The 21,213-nt window shown below is 32.0% G+C and overlaps 1 protein-coding gene across 2 annotated transcripts in view; it reads right to left on the bottom strand.

Annotated features, from left to right (window-relative positions):
* Positions 1–147: 147 nt before the first annotated feature.
* The window catches only part of LOC117317116 (solute carrier family 12 member 8-like), an 87,423-nt gene continuing 66,357 nt past the window's right edge, over positions 148–21,213 (bottom strand). For both annotated transcript variants that reach the window (XM_033871912.1, XM_033871913.1), the window contains exons 11-14: positions 17,805–17,896; positions 10,636–10,753; positions 8,201–8,258; positions 148–7,295 (exon numbers count right to left, since the gene is read on the bottom strand). In XM_033871912.1, the coding sequence (XP_033727803.1) occupies positions 7,127–7,295; positions 8,201–8,258; positions 10,636–10,753; positions 17,805–17,896 (437 nt within the window). In that variant the 3' untranslated portion in view covers positions 148–7,126. The remainder of the gene's footprint in view (positions 7,296–8,200; positions 8,259–10,635; positions 10,754–17,804; positions 17,897–21,213) is intronic.

Raw genomic sequence — 21,213 nt, 5'->3', positions numbered from 1 at the left:
GAGTTTCCTCTGGCCCCGACACCATGTCTGCCTACACCAGACATGGTGTCAGGGCCAGAGGAAACTCAGGCTATGGTGTTAGGTACAGTATATCACTAAAGCAGATCTATTTCAGGTCAGTCTACAATTCAGCAGTAAGACTTAGAATGCTTTGTATAATTGTTTTATTTATTTGTCGACATACAATGGTAAATATAATTGTTTTGATAATACATTTAATGTTGACATGGACTTTTGCACAAACTTCAGTAACTTAAGTTTGATATTGGATTTACATTGTGTTTTTCTTTCATTTTAAATTGTTTTTCTAAGTTGTTACATATGTATAAGATATATTTTTTCCAAAGTATGTACACTGCATTGCACAGAAACCTGACACAAGTCCCTAATCCCTAATAATATAAGTAATATGGAGTGTGGTTTGGAGATTCAGGCCAAGCATACCAAAATAAGGCAAAACTGTCAAGTCCAAAACACTGTAAAAACCAGTGTGAGAAAATAGTTTTTGCCTGACTTTCATAACAATAAAAAAGCAAAAATAATATTTAAGAAAATAAAAACATGTGTAGTTTCCAACAATCACAATAATCATTAACAAATAAAACAAAAAATCACAGAACTCATTTAAATACAAAGGATTTTTCAGATCAGGTAATGTAAATGATCCATATAAAATGTAAGTTTCACCAAGGGCACTACAAACTTGTTAACTTTTGATCAAGTGCCTGTGTGCAAATAACACGAATTTCTAAGTAATTAGTTATTAAAGGCAGATGTTTCTTACTTCAAATATTTCCCCTAAAATACTTTTAAACATATAAATATCATTTTGTACAACAATGGATTTTGCATCTCTTAACAATAAATATGGCTTTATATCCAATATTACAGAGAGTTTATCTTCTAAGTTCCATGTTTATTTCCTGTGAACAGGCCAATTAATGCATACATCTTTGGATATTAAGTTTGAGTGACCCAAGGTTTTGTTGTAAATATTACATACTTAGACTTTTATAGTAGGATTGTTAGTCTGAAGCTTACATATCAAATGTATATCCTCACATTTATAATCCCAATGTTATTACATTAAGTTTGTAACTAAAGAATGTTAAAATTATAACAACTTAAGACTAAGAGATCTACTACAAATTAACCAGAATACAATTAGAACGACTTATAACTGAGAGAACTAATCCAAAACCAAAATAAAATTAGAATGCCTTATAACTGAGAAATCTACTCCAAATTAACCAGAATACAATTAGAACGACTTAAGGGTGAGAGATATATTCCAAATCACCCAGAACGCAATTATCACGATTTATAACTGAGAGATCTACATTTAAGTAACAACCACTGAAATGAACTATGATTATATGATTAACAAGAGGCCCAGAGGGCATGTATCACTCACCTGGATATTTCAGTAATTATGTAAAAATAAACTAATTTAAGTTATACCAGGTATTTCAAATATTTTCCTACTTTTGAACTGCCTCTGCTAGCAATGGTTCAAACTACAGGTGGACCAAATCCTGTTATATTCTCAAAATAGATTTCTGAAACCTTTTTTTTTCTATATTCCCCTATTGGGCCCCCTTTGTTCCACCCCAACAGGGTCACATCCTCCACTTATACAACATTAGATTTTCTTTACCCAGTAATATTCCAGACAAAATTTCTTAAAAATAAATTCAAGTGTTCAAGACTAGTAGGGATTAAAAGGATTAACCTCAATTTCCCCTATTTGGCCCCACCCCTCCAGCCCCAGGGTAGTCACACCCTCCATTTATACAACATTAGATTCCCTTTGTCTAAAAATGCTCTAGACCAAATTTCATCAAATTCCATTATGGTGTTCAGGACTAGAAGCAATTTAAATGATTTAGCCCAATTTTCCCTATTGGGCCCTGCCCCTCCGGCCCAAGGGGAGCTACACCTCCATTTATACAACGTTTGATCTCTCTTGCCCAATGATACTCTAGACCAAATTTCATCAAAATCCATTCATGCGTTCAGGAGTAGTAGAGATTTAAAGGATTTACTCAATATCCCCTATTTTGCCCCACTCCTCCAGCCCCAGGAGAGCCACACCCTCCATTTATGCAACGTATAATCTCCTTTGCCCAATAATGCTCCAGACCAAATTTCATCAAAGTCCATTCAGGCGTTCAGGACTAGTATGGATTTAAAGGAAATGCTGACGGCGATGGACGACTGATGCTACACCATGGCATAAGCTCACAGGCCCTTTGGGCCAGGTGAGCTAAAAATATCATAAAAGCAAAACTTGAAGGGTTTATCACACAGATCATTATACAACAGAAGTTACAGGGTTTGTTAAAACTATTGTTATATGAATCATAACAAAAAAAAAAACAAAAACAAACTCATCATGTCATAATAATTTCATAAATTGTGGTCCTTTGTCAGATTTAATTCAAAATTACACCTGTGGAATGCTGAAGGGAATTTTATATTCTTATATGCATCCGCCCAGCCATCAACAAATTGACTAAAAGGGGTGTGTGCATGGGGTCAGTGTAGGTATAGGGGTCAGTGTAGGTATATATACAGTAATTACACAATTATTAATTATTAAATCTACAGGAAAATTATCAAAGGAATTTTCTTAATTCTTCGTAAGTTATAAGATTTAACACTCTTAACATTTTATTGCTAAAACTTAAGGGTTATTTTATTAAAAGTTACTAGTAAATGTCAATTAATTAAGTTTTTTAAACATGTGATTATATATACAAGTCTAATAAAAAGAAAAAAAACAAATGATACTTTGTGATACCATATAGATTGGCTGTCCAGCAGTAGTTTTTCTTCACTAGGTTCACTTCAAAAATACCAAGGAGCGTAGCCTGGTGGCAAGAAATGGTACTAAGGGTGAGGTAATTCTGGATGCAATATTCTCCATCAAAAATAACAAATAAAAGGGAGATAACTGCAACAGAAAACTCCATGTTATTTTACCTGCTATATTGAGAAGTTTTCTTAAGACTTATGAATTGTATGGAAAAATTTAAGATGAAATCCACAGGACGAAATACTATTAAACAGGTGATGGATTTATGTAAAGTTATCATTGCACATCATTACAATAATAGTTATATGAACTTTGGTTCTTCTGTCAGTAACAAAAAATAAAATGTCAAAACATACTTCTGTAAAATGATTTTATACAAAAACAAAATAAACAACAAAATATAATGTTTGAGATTCTCAAAACAGCTTTGTTAAATCTGAAATTAAAAGAAAAATGAAAATCTTTTTATATGACAACTTTTTCAAACAGAAACAAATATAACAAAGTTTCGTTTGTCATTTAAGGAACAAAATAAAAATAGAACAATAGAACAAAACAGATTACAACAGTGGACAATTTTTACAACCCACACCACCAGTACAACATATACATACAAATCTCGCTCGTCAATGTTAGTAATGATACTGTCTGTCATTGGGAGATACCACTACAACAGATACGGACAAATCCCGCTCTCGTCAATGTAACGATACTGTCTGTCATTGGGAGATACCACTACAACAGATACGGACAAATCTCGCTCTCATCAATGTAAGTAACGATACTGTCTGTCATTGGGAGATACCACTACAAAAGATACGGACAAATCCCGCTCTCATCAATGTAAGTAACGATACTGTCTGTCATTGGGAGATACCACTACAACAGATACGGACAAATCTCGCTCTCGTCAATGTAAGTAATGATACTGTCAAAACTTGACAACATGTCTTTAGTACATGTATACATCACATGTTGGTGAATCTTCACACTGAAATGGTGTTGTTGCTTCCATAGCTATATATATATACAATAGATATATTTAAAAACAAAAACAACTCCAGGTAGGTAAAATTCTATTCCTTTGTTATTCAATATGACACCCCAGAACAATGTCCAAATCCTGAATCTTATTCTTGATTAAGTCTTCTTTAATAAGGAAAATAAACTGCGTAGTTGAATGTGTAAAATGTGATTAATTATTTAAAAGGACAAATATCTACACAGATGTGTAAATTATTATTTAAGGGCCATAAGTGGTCTTTAAAGTCATCTCGCTCACTTACAAAGTAGTAAATAAAACCTGATGAAATATATTGTCTTTATGGTTCAAATTAACGTAAAAAATTATCCAGATACTTGCCCTAGCTGTGAGCCTGCAACACACATCTTCAGACTGAGAAACAAACAAGAAATCAACACACATCTTCAGACTGAGAAACAAACAGGAAATCAACACACATCTTCAGACTGAGAAACAAACAGTCAATCACAGTACCTTAACAGTCTTAAATCAATTTTACATTTGTAAACTCGACTAAATAAAACTAACTCGACTAAATAAAACTGAGGCAGCAGTACAATTATTGTTTTACCTAAATCAGAGATGGAGACACATATAAATAAATTTGTTAAATCAATATCATAGTTTATCAATAGCAATGGAAGGCCGATAATTCATATTAATCAGGTCACATACTGGCCAACATCAGGTCACAAATTATTATAAGATCTGAGAAATGTTCTTTTCTGTTATGATAAGATATATTCCGTGGAGTGTGTGTTATAGTCACCTGGTCAAGAGAGGTGTCCATCACTGAGGAACAGTTTAATGAGACATTTTGAAATTCATAGTAAAATACAGAGCCAAAAAAATGTATCTGCATATCAAACTTGTATTTACTTAACAACATTTCCCTAAAATAATCAATGGAACATTTCTGTAAGGTTGATATCCTAATATTGCTTTTCTCTTTATTTTCAGTCTAAAAAAAATTCTCTTGTATTCAAAAAATTCAACATCCAGAATTGAAACTGAGAACTTCAACATTTTGTTCATTATTGAATAGAAACAGGTAAATTCTAACTGGAATCAAGGAGGGGCAGTGTCCCTTTGTGATCTGCCACCGTCTTCCTATAAATGCATGACCTCAATTTTTGTTTAACTTTAATGTTAGACATATTATAATCGTTTCCGTAACGACAACAAAATATACTCTCTAGAAAAGTTTCTGTGTCTACATATTTTCTTAACAGATTCACAGACCAATTATACTCCGTCTGTGATTTACAGACCAATTATACTCAGTCTAAGAATCACAGACCATTTATACTCCATATATATACACAGGCCAATCAAAAGTTGTGTCAAACCACAAATGGATTTTAATTTGCATTATGCTTTCTACAGGTTGGCCATACAATAGCTGAGACTACAATTTTTTTTAATTAAATCTTAAACTTCATTCAACAAACAAATATATATACATGTATACATATATATATATAACATCTCTATAAACAAACGTATTTACATTGTTTTATGTGAGGATACATAACAGTAACTGATCAGAATAAATACTGCTTTGTGACTAGGTACATTGAAAAACTTGGACGAGAACATCAAATTTACAATATTTGAAAAAAAACCTATAAATACATGTTGTCCCATCAACATACCACAACAAACCTTTTAAATATCCAACGATGTTTTATCGATGCAATCACAACATGATGCTGAGTTTTTTTTTTAATTTAAAGCAACTGGGCCGTCATATACTTTTCCCCATCACAAACTGGAGAATAATTTGTTCATATGTGTATATATGCAGTACGTCAACTTAAGTTGTGGGATAAGTTTTCTCCAATGGGTTGATATATCTATCTAGCCCCCAAAAAGAATGAAAGGCCGAGTCGAAAAACTTACTGTGAATAAGCTAATACATTACATTTGTAGCTTTCAACCATCAATTCTCTAGCCTACAGCTGTAATCATTTTAATTTACCAGAGTTATTTCCCTTTGTTTGACAGGCGATGGGTGTCACGAATGCACTGTTATATGCTACGGTAGTACTAACATCTAAAATTATCACTTCTTAATTTATCCAAAAATTGACACAACATTGATTATATCAAATTAGTCAGATTGATCATTTCACCATAAACATTGAAATTATGAAAAATAAAAAAAAAATTAAAAAAAATAAAACTGTTTGGTGTTCGTTTCCTGTTTCAAACTAGGGGGAGATAATAGACGAATGTTTCTGACTGTTTAATGGAGGCCAGCACACCTCGACAAAATGACACACTCATTATCTTCATCATTTACACTTGACGCATTTTAGAACATTTTAATGTTTCACATTTTAAATATGACTTTCATGAATTATTTTCTCTTGTCTGAAAAATGTCTGAATTTGTTTTCTTAATTTCTGATAAAGTATAGGGTTAACACCAAATTACAACAGAATACATTTCTTACCTGTATAATAAGATAGTAAAATAAACTATAAACTGGACACAGATATGTCAGTATTTCTGTTACAGAAAACAAATCAAGTTTTATGTAATGTGATACTGTGAGGATAGCTATATATAATACCATCAGACACAAGTTTATAACATTGTCCAATCTCGATGGTGGATATCCTAACACAGGCGTGGATCCAGGCATTTGGAAAGGGGGGGGGCAGTATTTTAGTGGTAATGCGAGCGCCATAGGGGCGAGCCAAATTTTTTTTGGCGAGGGGTCTGGGGGCCAAAATTTCGGAAAATCTTTTAAGTTGTAATAGCAATACATGAATGTATACTGTAGGGGAAATGTGCCATCATGGGAAAAAGAAAAAAAAAGTTATGAAAATAAAAAAAGAAACATAGGTAGATGTCTAATAAGGAATTGTTTGTTCTTTACAAATAATTAGCCCACAATTATAAAATATTTTTAACATTTAAGTTTGTTCTCTTTCTTTTTATTCTCCTTATTTTTAATGATTGAAAAAAATTGTATAAAATGCAATAAAATGTTGATCATTTTAACATACTGTTAAACTTGTTAGTGAAATTGTTTTTACAGCATATTGATAACTCAATTTTTAAACGTAGTTCAAGAAAATGGAATGTACAATTTACTATTATACCTAAACACAAATAACAACCGTATTATTACACACAACATCACATGTAAAATATAACTGAATAATTAATATTTAACATTGAGTTCTATATACAATATCTTAAATAAATATAGGGTCATTATAACCATAATCACATTCATTTTAATTTTGTGAACACAATACCACTTATTTTTTTCAGTCTGAATCATAATCGTCAAAGTTTTCTCCTCTTACAACTTCAGACTGATGGTAGCGCCCCCTGTTGGCAAAATCCTCATTATCTTCCGTGAGCTGAGCAGCCATAGTGTGAACTGCGGGGGTTGATGGTGCTACTACTATTTCCTCATGTACTGGTTTTCCTCTCCTGAAATGTGAAAACAGATGATAAAATTTACAGTTTAAACAAGAGATTACAGAGGGATCTTCACCAGGTGCCCACCAATAAGTGAACAATATCAGTCAAATGAAAGACTGATCTTTTCTCTTCTTTTTCCTTCGTTCAGTCTTCCATCAAAACATTTATAAACTGTATATAATACAATATAGCAGGAGTAACCTGCAATAGTCAAAATCAAAGATGACCATACCCTCTGTCATCCATTTAGTTCTTTCAATAAGACTTGCTACTCCTATAACATAAGAGGCCCCTGATCAGCCCATTTTTCTATCGGTTATAATGATTTTTCCGACTGTGCCTGTCAAAAGTATCTTGCTGTGTAAAACCTCTAAAATTGTTGGAGTATAAGACTTGCATGCAAAAGTGGAGACCAAGGGGAATCTCTACATTTAAATTTGAGAAAGACCCATAATGGCCATTTAGTACTTTAAGAAATTGTTAATGAAGTTTCAATTGTCAGAATCCAAGATGGCTGCCTGTTGGCCATGTTGTTGTCAGGTTGGTCCTATACATGAATATGCATAACCAGGGATCAAGGGGAACCTACATATGGAATTTGAGAACTAGCAGTAACAAACTTCAATTGTCAAAATCCAAGATGGCCACATGTCAGCCATGTTGTTTTCCGATTGGTTCATATACCAAAATGCAATTTGCACAACTTAATATAGGAATCAAGGGGACCTACACATGAAATTTGAGAGCCACCCGTTCAGTACTTTCCGAGAACTAGAAATAACAAACTTCAATTGTCAAAATCCAAGATGGCCACTTGTCCATCATACCCACAGATGTACACTAGCTATAATTGCTTTAAGCTAACTTTGCTATCATTGACACATTGTTCATTTAAACAAACATATATATCTTACCTGCAACACCGCTGGACACCCTCCTTGACCCATTCATAAAAGTTAAAATCAGCAATACCTGTAATACACAATATACAGAATGTTTATATAATGAAATGGTTCTTTTTCATAGTTTGATGTACTTTATTAATGTATCTGTATAAATATCATACATGCACCTGTACCGGCCTGTCCTAGGCAAAAGCCCAGGACAGAGAATAGATGTTGTTCCTCTGCCTCCAAAGGTAGTCTGACTCAATTAACAGATACAAGCTGGTCCTTTCATACATGTGAACAGGCCAATTCTGCTGACAAGTACTGCAAACATAAATGTTTGACCTCTAGACCTCTATTACATCACACTATTACATGATTTTATAGGGAATAACAGGCCATGGGTAACTACATCAGTAAGTCAATACACTTTGGCCAGGTAAACACAATGGTCAGACATTGGCCAGTTAAGCACAAGGGCCAGACATTGGCCAGGTAAACACAAGGGTGTGGTATACGTATTGGCCAGTTAAGCACAAGGGTCAGACATTGGCCAGGTAAACACAATGGTCAGACATTGACCAGTTAATCACAAGGGTCAAACATTGGCCAGGTAAACACAAGGGTCAGGTATTGGCCAGTTAAGCACAAGGGTCAGACATTGGCCAGGTAAACACAACGGTCAGACATTGGCCAGTTAAGCACAAGGGTCAGACATTGGCCAGGTAAACACAAGGGTCAGACATTGGCCAGATATACACAAGGGTCAGACATTGACCAGTTAAGCACAAGGGTCAGACATTGGCCAGGTAACACAAGGGTCAGACATTGGCCAGGTATACACAAGGGTCAGACATTGGCCAGGTATACACAAGGGTCAGGTATTGGCCAGTTAAGCACAAGGGTCAGACATTGGCCAGGTAAACACAATGGTCAGACATTGGCCAGTTAAGCACAAGGGTCAGACATTGGCCAGGTAAACACAAGGGTCAGACATTGGCCAGATATACACAAGGGTCAGACATTGACCAGGTAACACAAGGGTCAGACATTGGCCAGGTATACACAAGGGTCAGACATTGGCCAGGTATACACAAGGGTCAGACATTGTCCAGGTAAACACAAGGGTCAGACATTGGCCAGATAAACAAAAGGGTCAGACATTGGCCAGGTAAACACAAGGGTCAGACAGCTTTACCTAGGAAGTGTGGAAGTCTCGTATAGATCGATGTGCGTATGTGTGTGGATAGGCCTGTCGACTGGTGTAAGGTGTATGTGAGAACTATGCAAGTGTCACTCGATTGTTGTATCTACTGGGTATGTGTACGATGTGGGAATGGGATGGTAGTATATGTATATGTAAATACCTTTATTGTTTACGGTCGCTGGGAAGTCTGTAGTCCGCCATGTTGTATGTACGCGTATGTTTCCGTCGAGTGTTAGTTGTCGTGTGATTGGTTGGGTGTATCTGAGTTTGTGTGTGTTGGTTCGGCGCCACTGATTGGCCCGTTGTAGGGTATTTATAGCGGGTGCACGTGTGTTTCGTGAGTCCGTCGGTAGCCGTCAACATGTTGTCTGGGTGGGGGCTGTCAGGTACGTGTCTGTGTATTATATTATATATTCATTGTCGGGGAAAAGCCGGGAGCTGGCCCCATGTTATATGTCATTATGTAAGCTCGTCCGTAGTATGTGCGTGTCTGTCCCAGCGACTTGTATATTGTTATGTTGACTAAGTATATGGCTAGAGAATAAACTTTAGAGAAATGTTTATGACTTTCGTTTTTCTTGAACTACCGAAAGCCCCAAGCCAGAACCTGGGTCAGGTGTGCAATAGGCAATACGCCTACAGAAGTATCTGGGACTAGCTTGGTCTATATACACACTTACCTGGGAAGTATCTGGGACTAGCTTGGCCTATATAAACACTTACCTGGGAAGTATCCGGGACTAGCTTGGTCTATATACACACTTACCTGGGAAGTATCCGGGACTAGCTTGGTCTATATACACACTTACCTGGGAAGTATCCGGGACTAGCTTGGTCTATATACACACTTACCTGGGAAGTATCCGGGACTAGCTTGGTCTATATACACACTTACCTGGGAAGTATCCGGGACTAGCTTGGTCTATATACACACTTACCTGGGAAGTATCTAGGACTAGCTTGGCCTATATACACACTTACCTGGGAAGTATCTGGGACTAGCTATATAGGTTGGCCTATATACACACTTACCTGGGAAGTATCCGGGACTAGCTTGGTCTATATACACACTTACCTGGGAAGTATCTGGGACTAGCTTGGCCTATATACACACTTACCTGGGAAGTATCCGGAACTAGCTTGGCCTATATACACACTTACCTGGGAAGTATCTGGGACTAGCTATATAGGTTGGCCTATATACACACTTACCTGGGAAGTATCCGGGACTAGCTTGGTCTATATACACACTTACCTGGGAAGTATCCGGGACTAGCTTGGCCTATATACACATATACTATAAGGGCTGCGGTCAACTCGGCTAGGCCATACCCCCATTGTATAGAAAACATTATGAAAAAGCACACCAGTGTCTGAAACATAGAACAAGAAGAATTTTATACTCAAAATTAAATGTATATGCGCAATTAAGGATTTCAGATGATTTCTTTATAAACAAGAGATCCCAGAGGGATCTTTGCACCTGCCATTGAATCATCTTTATTATTCTTATGAAAGACTCATCTTTTCTCTAAATAATTTGATAATATGGGGAGCATATGTATGAAGTCTAAGATTGTAGGAAGGACTTTGTGAAATACATCAATAACAAATTTCAACTGTCAACTTCAAAGCTTGCCATCTGCTGTTAGCCATTTTATCATCCCACATCACACCTTAATTTAAAGGCCACAATTAGTAATAGAAGGACCCCAAGAGGAGCCTGTGAAATATGAGAAATATCCCTGCAGTAGCAATAACAAACTTCAACTGTCAAAATCCAAAATGGCTGTCTGTCTGCTTTTTCATTTTCCTAATCAGACTCAGAGCTGAATGGGCACATAGAGGATCTTAAAAGGAGACTATGTTGTACGCCACACTTCTGTTCTTCATCTGAGTTTGAAACAGTACAATGAGTTTCAGGAGCTTCCCAATAGAATGCTTTACACTAGAAAATTTTTGTGTTTTTAAATTTTTTCTAAAAATATCTTTCTAAAGTATTTAAAATAAAAACAAGAATTACTGTGTTTTCGTCAAATAGTACAAAAGTTTATCACAGGGAGGCCTCATTTGTGAATCACTACAATCTTATAATTGATGATTCAGCAAAAAGGATGACCAAAGGCGGCTTATTTTTGAGCAGTGGCTTATTTGTGTTCGGGGCTTCCGTGTTGACAGGGACTTATATTTACAGATAGATACAGTACTTATATTTACAGATACAGTACTTATATTTACAGATAGATACAGTACTTATATTTACAGATAGATACAGTACTTATATTTACAGATAGATTCAGTACTTATATTTACAGATAGATACAGTACTTATATTTACAGATACAGTACTTATATTTACAGATACAGTACTTATATTTACAGATACAGTACTTATATTACAGATACAGTACTTATATTTACAGATACAGTACTTATATTTACAGATAGATACAGTACTTATATTTACAGATACAGTACTTATATTTACAGATAGATACAGTACTTATATTTACAGATAGATACAGTACTTATATTTACAGATAGATACAGTACTTATATTTACAGATAGATACAGTACTTATATTTACAGATACAGTACTTATATTTACAGATAGATACAGTACTTATATTTACAGATAGATACAGTACTTATATTTACAGATACAGTACTTATATTTACAGATACAGTACTTATATTTACAGATACAGTACTTATATTTACAGATACAGTACTTATATTTACAGATAGATACAGTACTTATATTTACAGATACAGTACTTATATTTACAGATAGATACAGTACTTATATTTACAGATAGATACAGTACTTATATTTACAGATACAGTACTTATATTTACAGATACAGTACTTATATTTACAGATACAGTACTTATATTTACAGATACAGTACTTATATTTACAGATACAGGACTTATATTTACAGATAGATACAGTACTTATATTTACAGATACAGTACTTATATTTACAGATAGATACAGTACTTATATTTACAGATAGATACAGTACTTATATTTACAGATTGATACAGTACTTATATTTACAGATAGATACAGTACTTATATTTACAGATACAGTACTTATATTTACAGATAGATACAGTACTTATATTTACAGATAGATACAGTACTTATATTTACAGATACAGTACTTATATTTACAGATACAGTACTTATATTTACAGATACAGTACTTATATTTACAGATACAGGACTTATATTTACAGATAGATACAGTACTTATATTTACAGATACAGTACTTATATTTATAGATAGATACAGTACTTATATTTATAGATAGATACAGTACTTATATTTACAGATACAGTACTTATATTTACAGATACAGTACTTATATTTACAGATACAGTACTTATATTTACAGATACAGTACTTATATTTACAGATACAGGACTTATATTTACAGATAGATACAGTACTTATATTTACAGATACAGTACTTATATTTATAGATAGATACAGTACTTATATTTACAGATAGATACAGTACTTATATTTACAGATAGATACAGTACTTATATTTACAGATAGATACAGTACTTATATTTACAGATAGATACAGTACTTATATTTACAGATAGATACAGTACTTATATTTACAGATAGATACAGTACTTATATTAACAGATAGATACAGTACTTATATTTACAGATAGATACAGGACTTATATTTACAGATACAGTACTTATATTTACAGATACAGTATTTATATTTACAGATAGATACAGTACTTATATTTACAGATAGATACAGTACTTATATTAACAGATAGATACAGTACTTATATTTACAGATAGATACAGTACTTATATTTACAGATACAGTACTTATATTTACAGATAGATACAGTACTTATATTTACAGATAGATACAGTACTTATATTTACAGATACAGTACTTATATTTACAGATACAGTACTTATATTTACAGATACAGTACTTATATTTACAGATACTTACAGATACAGTACTTATATTTACAGATACAGTACTTATATTTATAGATAGATACAGTACTTATATTTATAGATAGATACAGTACTTATATTTACAGATAGATACAGTACTTATATTTACAGATAGATACAGTACTTATATTTACAGATACAGTACTTATATTTACAGATAGATACAGTACTTATATTTACAGATAGATACAGTACTTATATTTACAGATACAGTACTTATATTTACAGATAGATACAGTACTTATATTTACAGATAGATACAGTACTTATATTTACAGATACAGTACTTATATTTACAGATACAGTACTTATATTTACAGATACAGTACTTATATTTACAGATAGATACAGTACTTATATTTACAGATAGATACAGTACTTATATTTACAGATACAGTACTTATATTTACAGATACAGTACTTATATTTACAGATACAGTACTTATATTTACAGATAGATACAGTACTTATATTTACAGATAGATACAGTACTTATATTTACAGATACAGTACTTATATTTACAGATACAGTACTTATATTACAGATAGATACAGTACTTATATTTACAGATAGATACAGTACTTATATTTACAGATACAGTACTTATATTTACAGATACAGTACTTATATTTACAGATACAGTACTTATATTTACAGATAGATACAGTACTTATATTTACAGATAGATACAGTACTTATATTTACAGATAGATACAGTACTTATATTTACAGATACAGTACTTATATTTACAGATACAGTACTTATATTTACAGATACAGGACTTATATTTACAGATACAGTACTTATATTTACAGATACAGTACTTATATTTACAGATAGATACAGTACTTATATTTACAGATAGATACAGTACTTATATTTACAGATAGATACAGTACTAATATTTACAGATACAGTACTTATATTTACAGATACAGTACTTATATTTACAGATAGATACAGTACTTATATTTATAGATAGATACAGTACTTATATTTACAGATACAGTACTTATATTTACAGATAGATACAGTACTTATATTTACAGATACAGTACTTATATTTACAGATAGATACAGTACTTATATTTACAGATAGATACAGTACTTATATTTACAGATAGATACAGTACTTATATTTACAGATAGATACAGTACTTATATTTACAGATAGATACAGTACTTATATTAACAGATAGATACAGTACTTATATTTACAGATAGATACAGGACTTATATTTACAGATACAGTACTTATATTTACAGATACAGTACTTATATTTACAGATAGATACAGTACTTATATTTACAGATAGATACAGTACTTATATTAACAGATAGATACAGTACTTATATTTACAGATAGATACAGTACTTATATTTACAGATACAGTACTTATATTTACAGATAGATACAGTACTTATATTTACAGATAGATACAGTACTTATATTTACAGATACAGTACTTATATTTACAGATACAGTACTTATATTTACAGATACAGTACTTATATTTACAGATACTTACAGATACAGTACTTATATTTACAGATACAGTACTTATATTTATAGATAGATACAGTACTTATATTTATAGATAGATACAGTACTTATATTTACAGATAGATACAGTACTTATATTTACAGATAGATACAGTACTTATATTTACAGATACAGTACTTATATTTACAGATAGATACAGTACTTATATTTACAGATAGATACAGTACTTATATTTACAGATACAGTACTTATATTTACAGATAGATACAGTACTTATATTTACAGATAGATACAGTACTTATATTTACAGATACAGTACTTATATTTACAGATACAGTACTTATATTTACAGATACAGTACTTATATTTACAGATAGATACAGTACTTATATTTACAGATAGACACAGTACTTATATTTACAGATACAGTACTTATATTTACAGATACAGTACTTATATTTACAGATACAGTACTTATATTTACAGATAGATACAGTACTTATATTTACAGATAGATACAGTACTTATATTTACAGATACAGTACTTATATTTACAGATACAGTACTTATATTACAGATAGATACAGTACTTATATTTACAGATAGATACAGTACTTATATTTACAGATACAGTACTTATATTTACAGATACAGTACTTATATTTACAGATACAGTACTTATATTTACAGATAGATACAGTACTTATATTTACAGATAGATACAGTACTTATATTTACAGATAGATACAGTACTTATATTTACAGATACAGTACTTATATTTACAGATACAGTACTTATATTTACAGATACAGGACTTATATTTACAGATACAGTACTTATATTTACAGATACAGTACTTATATTTACAGATAGATACAGTACTTATATTTACAGATAGATACAGTACTTATATTTACAGATAGATACAGTACTAATATTTACAGATACAGTACTTATATTTACAGATACAGTACTTATATTTACAGATACAGTACTTATATTTACAGATAGATACAGTACTTATATTTATAGATAGATACAGTACTTATATTTACAGATACAGTACTTATATTTACAGATAGATACAGTACTTATATTTACAGATACAGTACTTATATTTACAGATAGATACAGTACTTATATTTACAGATACAGTACTTATATTTACAGATAGATACAGTACTTATATTTACAGATAGATACAGTACTTATATTTACAGATAGATACAGTACTTATATTTACAGATACAGTACTTATATTTACAGATACAGTACTTATATTTACAGATAGATACAGTACTTATATTTACAGATACAGTACTTATATTTACAGATAGATACAGTACTTACATTTACAGATACAGTACTTATATTTACAGATACAGGACTTATATTTACAGATACAGTACTTATATTTACAGATACAGTACTTATATTTACAGATAGATACAGTACTTATATTTACAGATACAGTACTTATATTTACAGATACAGGACTTATATTTACAGATACAGTACTTATATTTACAGATACAGTACTTATATTTACAGATAGATACAGTACTTATATTTACAGATAGATACAGTAATTATATTTACAGATACAGTACTTATATTTATAGATAGATACAGTACTTATATTTATAGATAGATACAGTACTTATATTTACAGATACAGTACTTATATTTACAGATAGATACAGTACTTATATTTACAGATACAGTACTTATATTTACAGATACAGGACTTATATTTACAGATACAGTACTTATATTTACAGATAGATACAGTACTTATATTTACAGATACAGTACTTATATTTACAGATAGATACAGTACTTATATTTACAGATACAGTACTTATATTTACAGATAGATACAGTACTTATATTTACAGATAGATACAGTACTTATATTTACAGATACAGTACTTATATTTACAGATAGATACAGTACTTACATTTACAGATACAGTACTTATATTTACAGATACAGGACTTATATTTACAGATACAGTACTTATATTTACAGATACAGTACTTATATTTATAGATAGATACAGTACTTATATTTACAGATAGATACAGTACTTATATTTACAGATACAGTACTTATATTTACAGATAGATTCAGTACTTATATTTACAGATAGATACAGTACTTATATTTACAGATAGATACAGTACTTATATTTACAGATAGACACAGTACTTATATTTACAGATACAGTACTTATATTTACAGATAGATTCAGTACTTATATTTACAGATACAGTACTTATATTTACAGATACAGTACTTATATTTACAGATAGATACAGTACTTATATTTACAGATACAGTACTTATATTTACAGATAGATACAGTACTTATATTTACAGATAGATACAGTACTTATATTTACAGATACAGTACTTATATTTACAGATAGATACAGTACTTATATTTACAGATAGATACAGTACTTATATTTACAGATACAGTACTTATATTTACAGATAGATACAGTACTTATATTTACAGATAGATACAGTACTTATATTTACAGATAGATACAGTACTTATATTTACAGATAGATACAGTACTTATATTTACAGATAGATTCAGTACTTATATTTACAGATAGATACAGTACTTATATTTACAGATACAGTACTTATATTTACAGATAGATACAGTACTTATATTTACAGATACAGTACTTATATTTACAGATAGATACAGTACTTATATTTACAGATAGATACAGTACTTATATTTACAGATACAGTACTTATATTTACAGATAGATACAGTACTTATATTTACAGATAGATACAGTACTTATATTTACAGATAGATACAGTACTTATATTTACAGATAGATACAGTACTTATATTTACAGATAGATACAGTACTTACCCCAAACAGTGCAAGCCAACGATTGCAAAATAATGAATACCAAGATCTTGGCATTTTGGTAATTTCTGTACTGCGTGGTTTCTTTGGAGGCTCTGTAAAAACAAGAGAGGTTTAGAGCTACTAATGAAAAAGAATTATATCTTGTAATAAGTCAATGTGAGATATACATTTTTGTACACCTGGTAAAAAACTTTGACTCGAAGAAATGAGAAGGTTTATTGCAGGATAACAAAATATCAACATTTAATATGGTTTTACTGAACAGCGAAATGATACGGGAGTAGGTTTTACTGAACAGTGATATACAGTAGTAGGTTTTACTGAACAGCGAAATGATACGGGAGAAGGTTTTACTGAACAGTGATATACAGTAGTAGGTTTTACTGAACAGTGATATACAGTAGTAGGTTTTACTGAACAGTGATATACAGGAGTAGGCTTTACTGAACAGTGATATACAGTAGTAGGTTTTACTGAACAGTGATATACAGTAGTAGGTTTTACTGAACAGTGATATATACAGGAGTAGGTTTTACTGAACAGTGATATATATATACAGTAGTAGGTTTTACTGAACAGTGATATATATATACAGTAGTAGGTTTTACTGAACAGTGATATACAGTAGTAGGTTTTACTGAACAGTGATATACAGTAGTAGGTTTTACTGAACAGCGAAATGATACGGGAGTAGGTTTTACTGAACAGTGATATACAGTAGTAGGTTTTACTGAACAGTGATATACAGTAGTAGGTTTTACTGAACAGTGATATACAGGAGTAGGCTTTACTGAACAGTGATATACAGTAGTAGGTTTTACTGAACAGTGATATACAGTAGTAGGTTTTACTGAACAGTGATATACAGGAGTAGGTTTTACTGAACAGTGATATACAGTAGTAGGTTTTACTGTACAGTGATATACAGTAGTAGGTTTTACTACTGAACAGTGATATACAGGAGTAGGTTTTACTGAACAGTGATATACAGTAGTAGGTTTTACTGAACAGTGATATACAGTAGGTTTTACTGAACAGTGATATACAGGAGTAGGTTTTACTGAACAGTGATATACAGGAATAGGTTTTACTGAACAGTGATATACAGTAGGTTTTACTGAACAGTGATATACAGTAGTAGGTTTTACTGTACAGTGATATACAGTAGTAGGTTTTACTACTGAACAGTGATATACAGGAGTAGGTTTTACTGAACAGTGATATACAGTAGTAGGTTTTACTACAGAACAGTGATATACAGGAGTAGGTTTTACTGAACAGTGATATACAGGAGTAGGTTTTACTGAACAGTGATATGCAGGAGTAGGTTTTACTGAACAGTGATATACAGGAGTAGGTTTTACTGAACAGTGATATACAGTAGTAGGTTTTACTGAACAGTGATATACAGTAGTAGGTTTTACTGAACAGTGATATACAGAGTAGGTTTTACTGAACAGTGATATACAGGAGTAGGTTTTACTGAACAGTGATATACAGGAGTAGGTTTTACTGAACAGTGATATACAGTAGTAGGTTTTACTGAACAGTGATATACAGTAGTAGGTTTTACTGAACAGTGATATACAGGAGTAGGTTTTACTGAACAGTGATATACAGGAGTAGGTTTTACTGAACAGTGATATACAGGAGTAGGTTTTACTGAACAGTGATATACAGTAGTAGGTTTTACTGAACAGTGATATACAGGAGTAGGTTTTACTGAACAGTGATATACAGTAGTAGGTTTTACTGAACAGTGATATACAGTAGTAGGTTTTACTGAACAGTGATATACAGAGTAGGTTTTACTGAACAGTGATATACAGGAGTAGGTTTTACTGAACAGTGATATACAGTAGTAGGTTTTACTGAACAGTGATATACAGTAGTAGGTTTTACTGAACAGTGATATACAGTAGTAGGTTTTACTGAACAGTGATATACAGTAGTAGGTTTTACTGAACAGTGATATACAGTAGTAGGTTTTACTGAACAGTGATATACAGTAGTAGGTTTTACTGAACAGTGATATACAGGAGTAGGTTTTACTGAACAGTGATATACAGTAGTAGGTTTTACTGAACAGTGATATACAGTAGTAGGTTTTACTGAACAGTGATATACAGTAGTAGGTTTTACTGAACAGTGATATACAGGAGTAGGTTTTACTGAACAGTGATATACAGGAGTAGGTTTTACTGAACAGTGATATACAGTAGTAGGTTTTACTGAACAGTGATATACAGGAGTAGGTTTTACTGAACAGTGATATACAGGAGTAGGTTTTACTGAACAGTGATATACAGGAGTAGGTTTTACTGAACAGTGATATACAGGAGTAGGTTTTACTGAACAGTGATATACAGGAGTAGGTTTTACTGAACAGTGATATACAGTAGTAGGTTTTACTGAACAGTGATATACAGTAGTAGGTTTTACTGAACAGTGATATACAGGAGTAGGTTTACTGAACAGTGATATACAGTAGTAGGTTTTACTGAACAGTGATATACAGTAGTAGGTTTTACTGAACAGTGATATACAGTAGTAGGTTTTACTGAACAGTGATATACAGGAGTAGGTTTTACTGAACAGTGATATACAGGAGTAGGTTTTACTGAACAGTGATATACAGGAGTAGGTTTTACTGAACAGTGATATACAGGAGTAGGTTTTACTGAACAGTGATATACAGTAGTAGGTTTTACTGAAACAGTGATATACAGGAGTAGGTTTTACTGAACAGTGATATACAGTAGTAGGTTTTACTGAACAGTGATATACAGTAGTAGGTTTTACTGAACAGTGATATACAGTAGTAGGTTTTACTGAACAGTGATATACAGGAGTAGGTTTTACTGAACAGTGATATACAGTAGTAGGTTTTACTGAACAGTGATATACAGTAGTAGGTTTTACTGAACAGTGATATACAGGAGTAGGTTTTACTGAACAGTGATATACAGTAGTAGGTTTTACTGAACAGTGATATACAGTAGTAGGTTTTACTGAACAGTGATATACAGGAGTAGGTTTTACTGAACAGTGATATACAGGAGTAGGTTTTACTGAACAGTGATATACAGGAGTAGGTTTTACTGAACAGTGATATACAGTAGTAGGTTTTACTGAACAGTGATATACAGTAGTAGGTTTTACTGAACAGTGATATACAGTAGTAGGTTTTACTGAACAGTGATATACAGTAGTAGGTTTTACTGAACAGTGATATACAGTAGTAGGTTTTACTGAACAGTGATATACAGGAGTAGGTTTTACTGAACAGTGATATACAGTAGTAGGTTTTACTGAACAGTGATATACAGGAGTAGGTTTTACTGAACAGTGATATACAGGAGTAGGTTTTACTGAACAGTGATATACAGGAGTAGGTTTTACTGAACAG

The sequence above is a fragment of the Pecten maximus genome, chromosome 18, assembly GCF_902652985.1.
Source record: "Pecten maximus chromosome 18, xPecMax1.1, whole genome shotgun sequence".
Classification (NCBI taxonomy): domain Eukaryota; kingdom Metazoa; phylum Mollusca; class Bivalvia; order Pectinida; family Pectinidae; genus Pecten; species Pecten maximus.
Note: the sequence above shows the minus strand (reverse complement) of the source record. Positions and strands in the feature narration are given on the sequence as shown.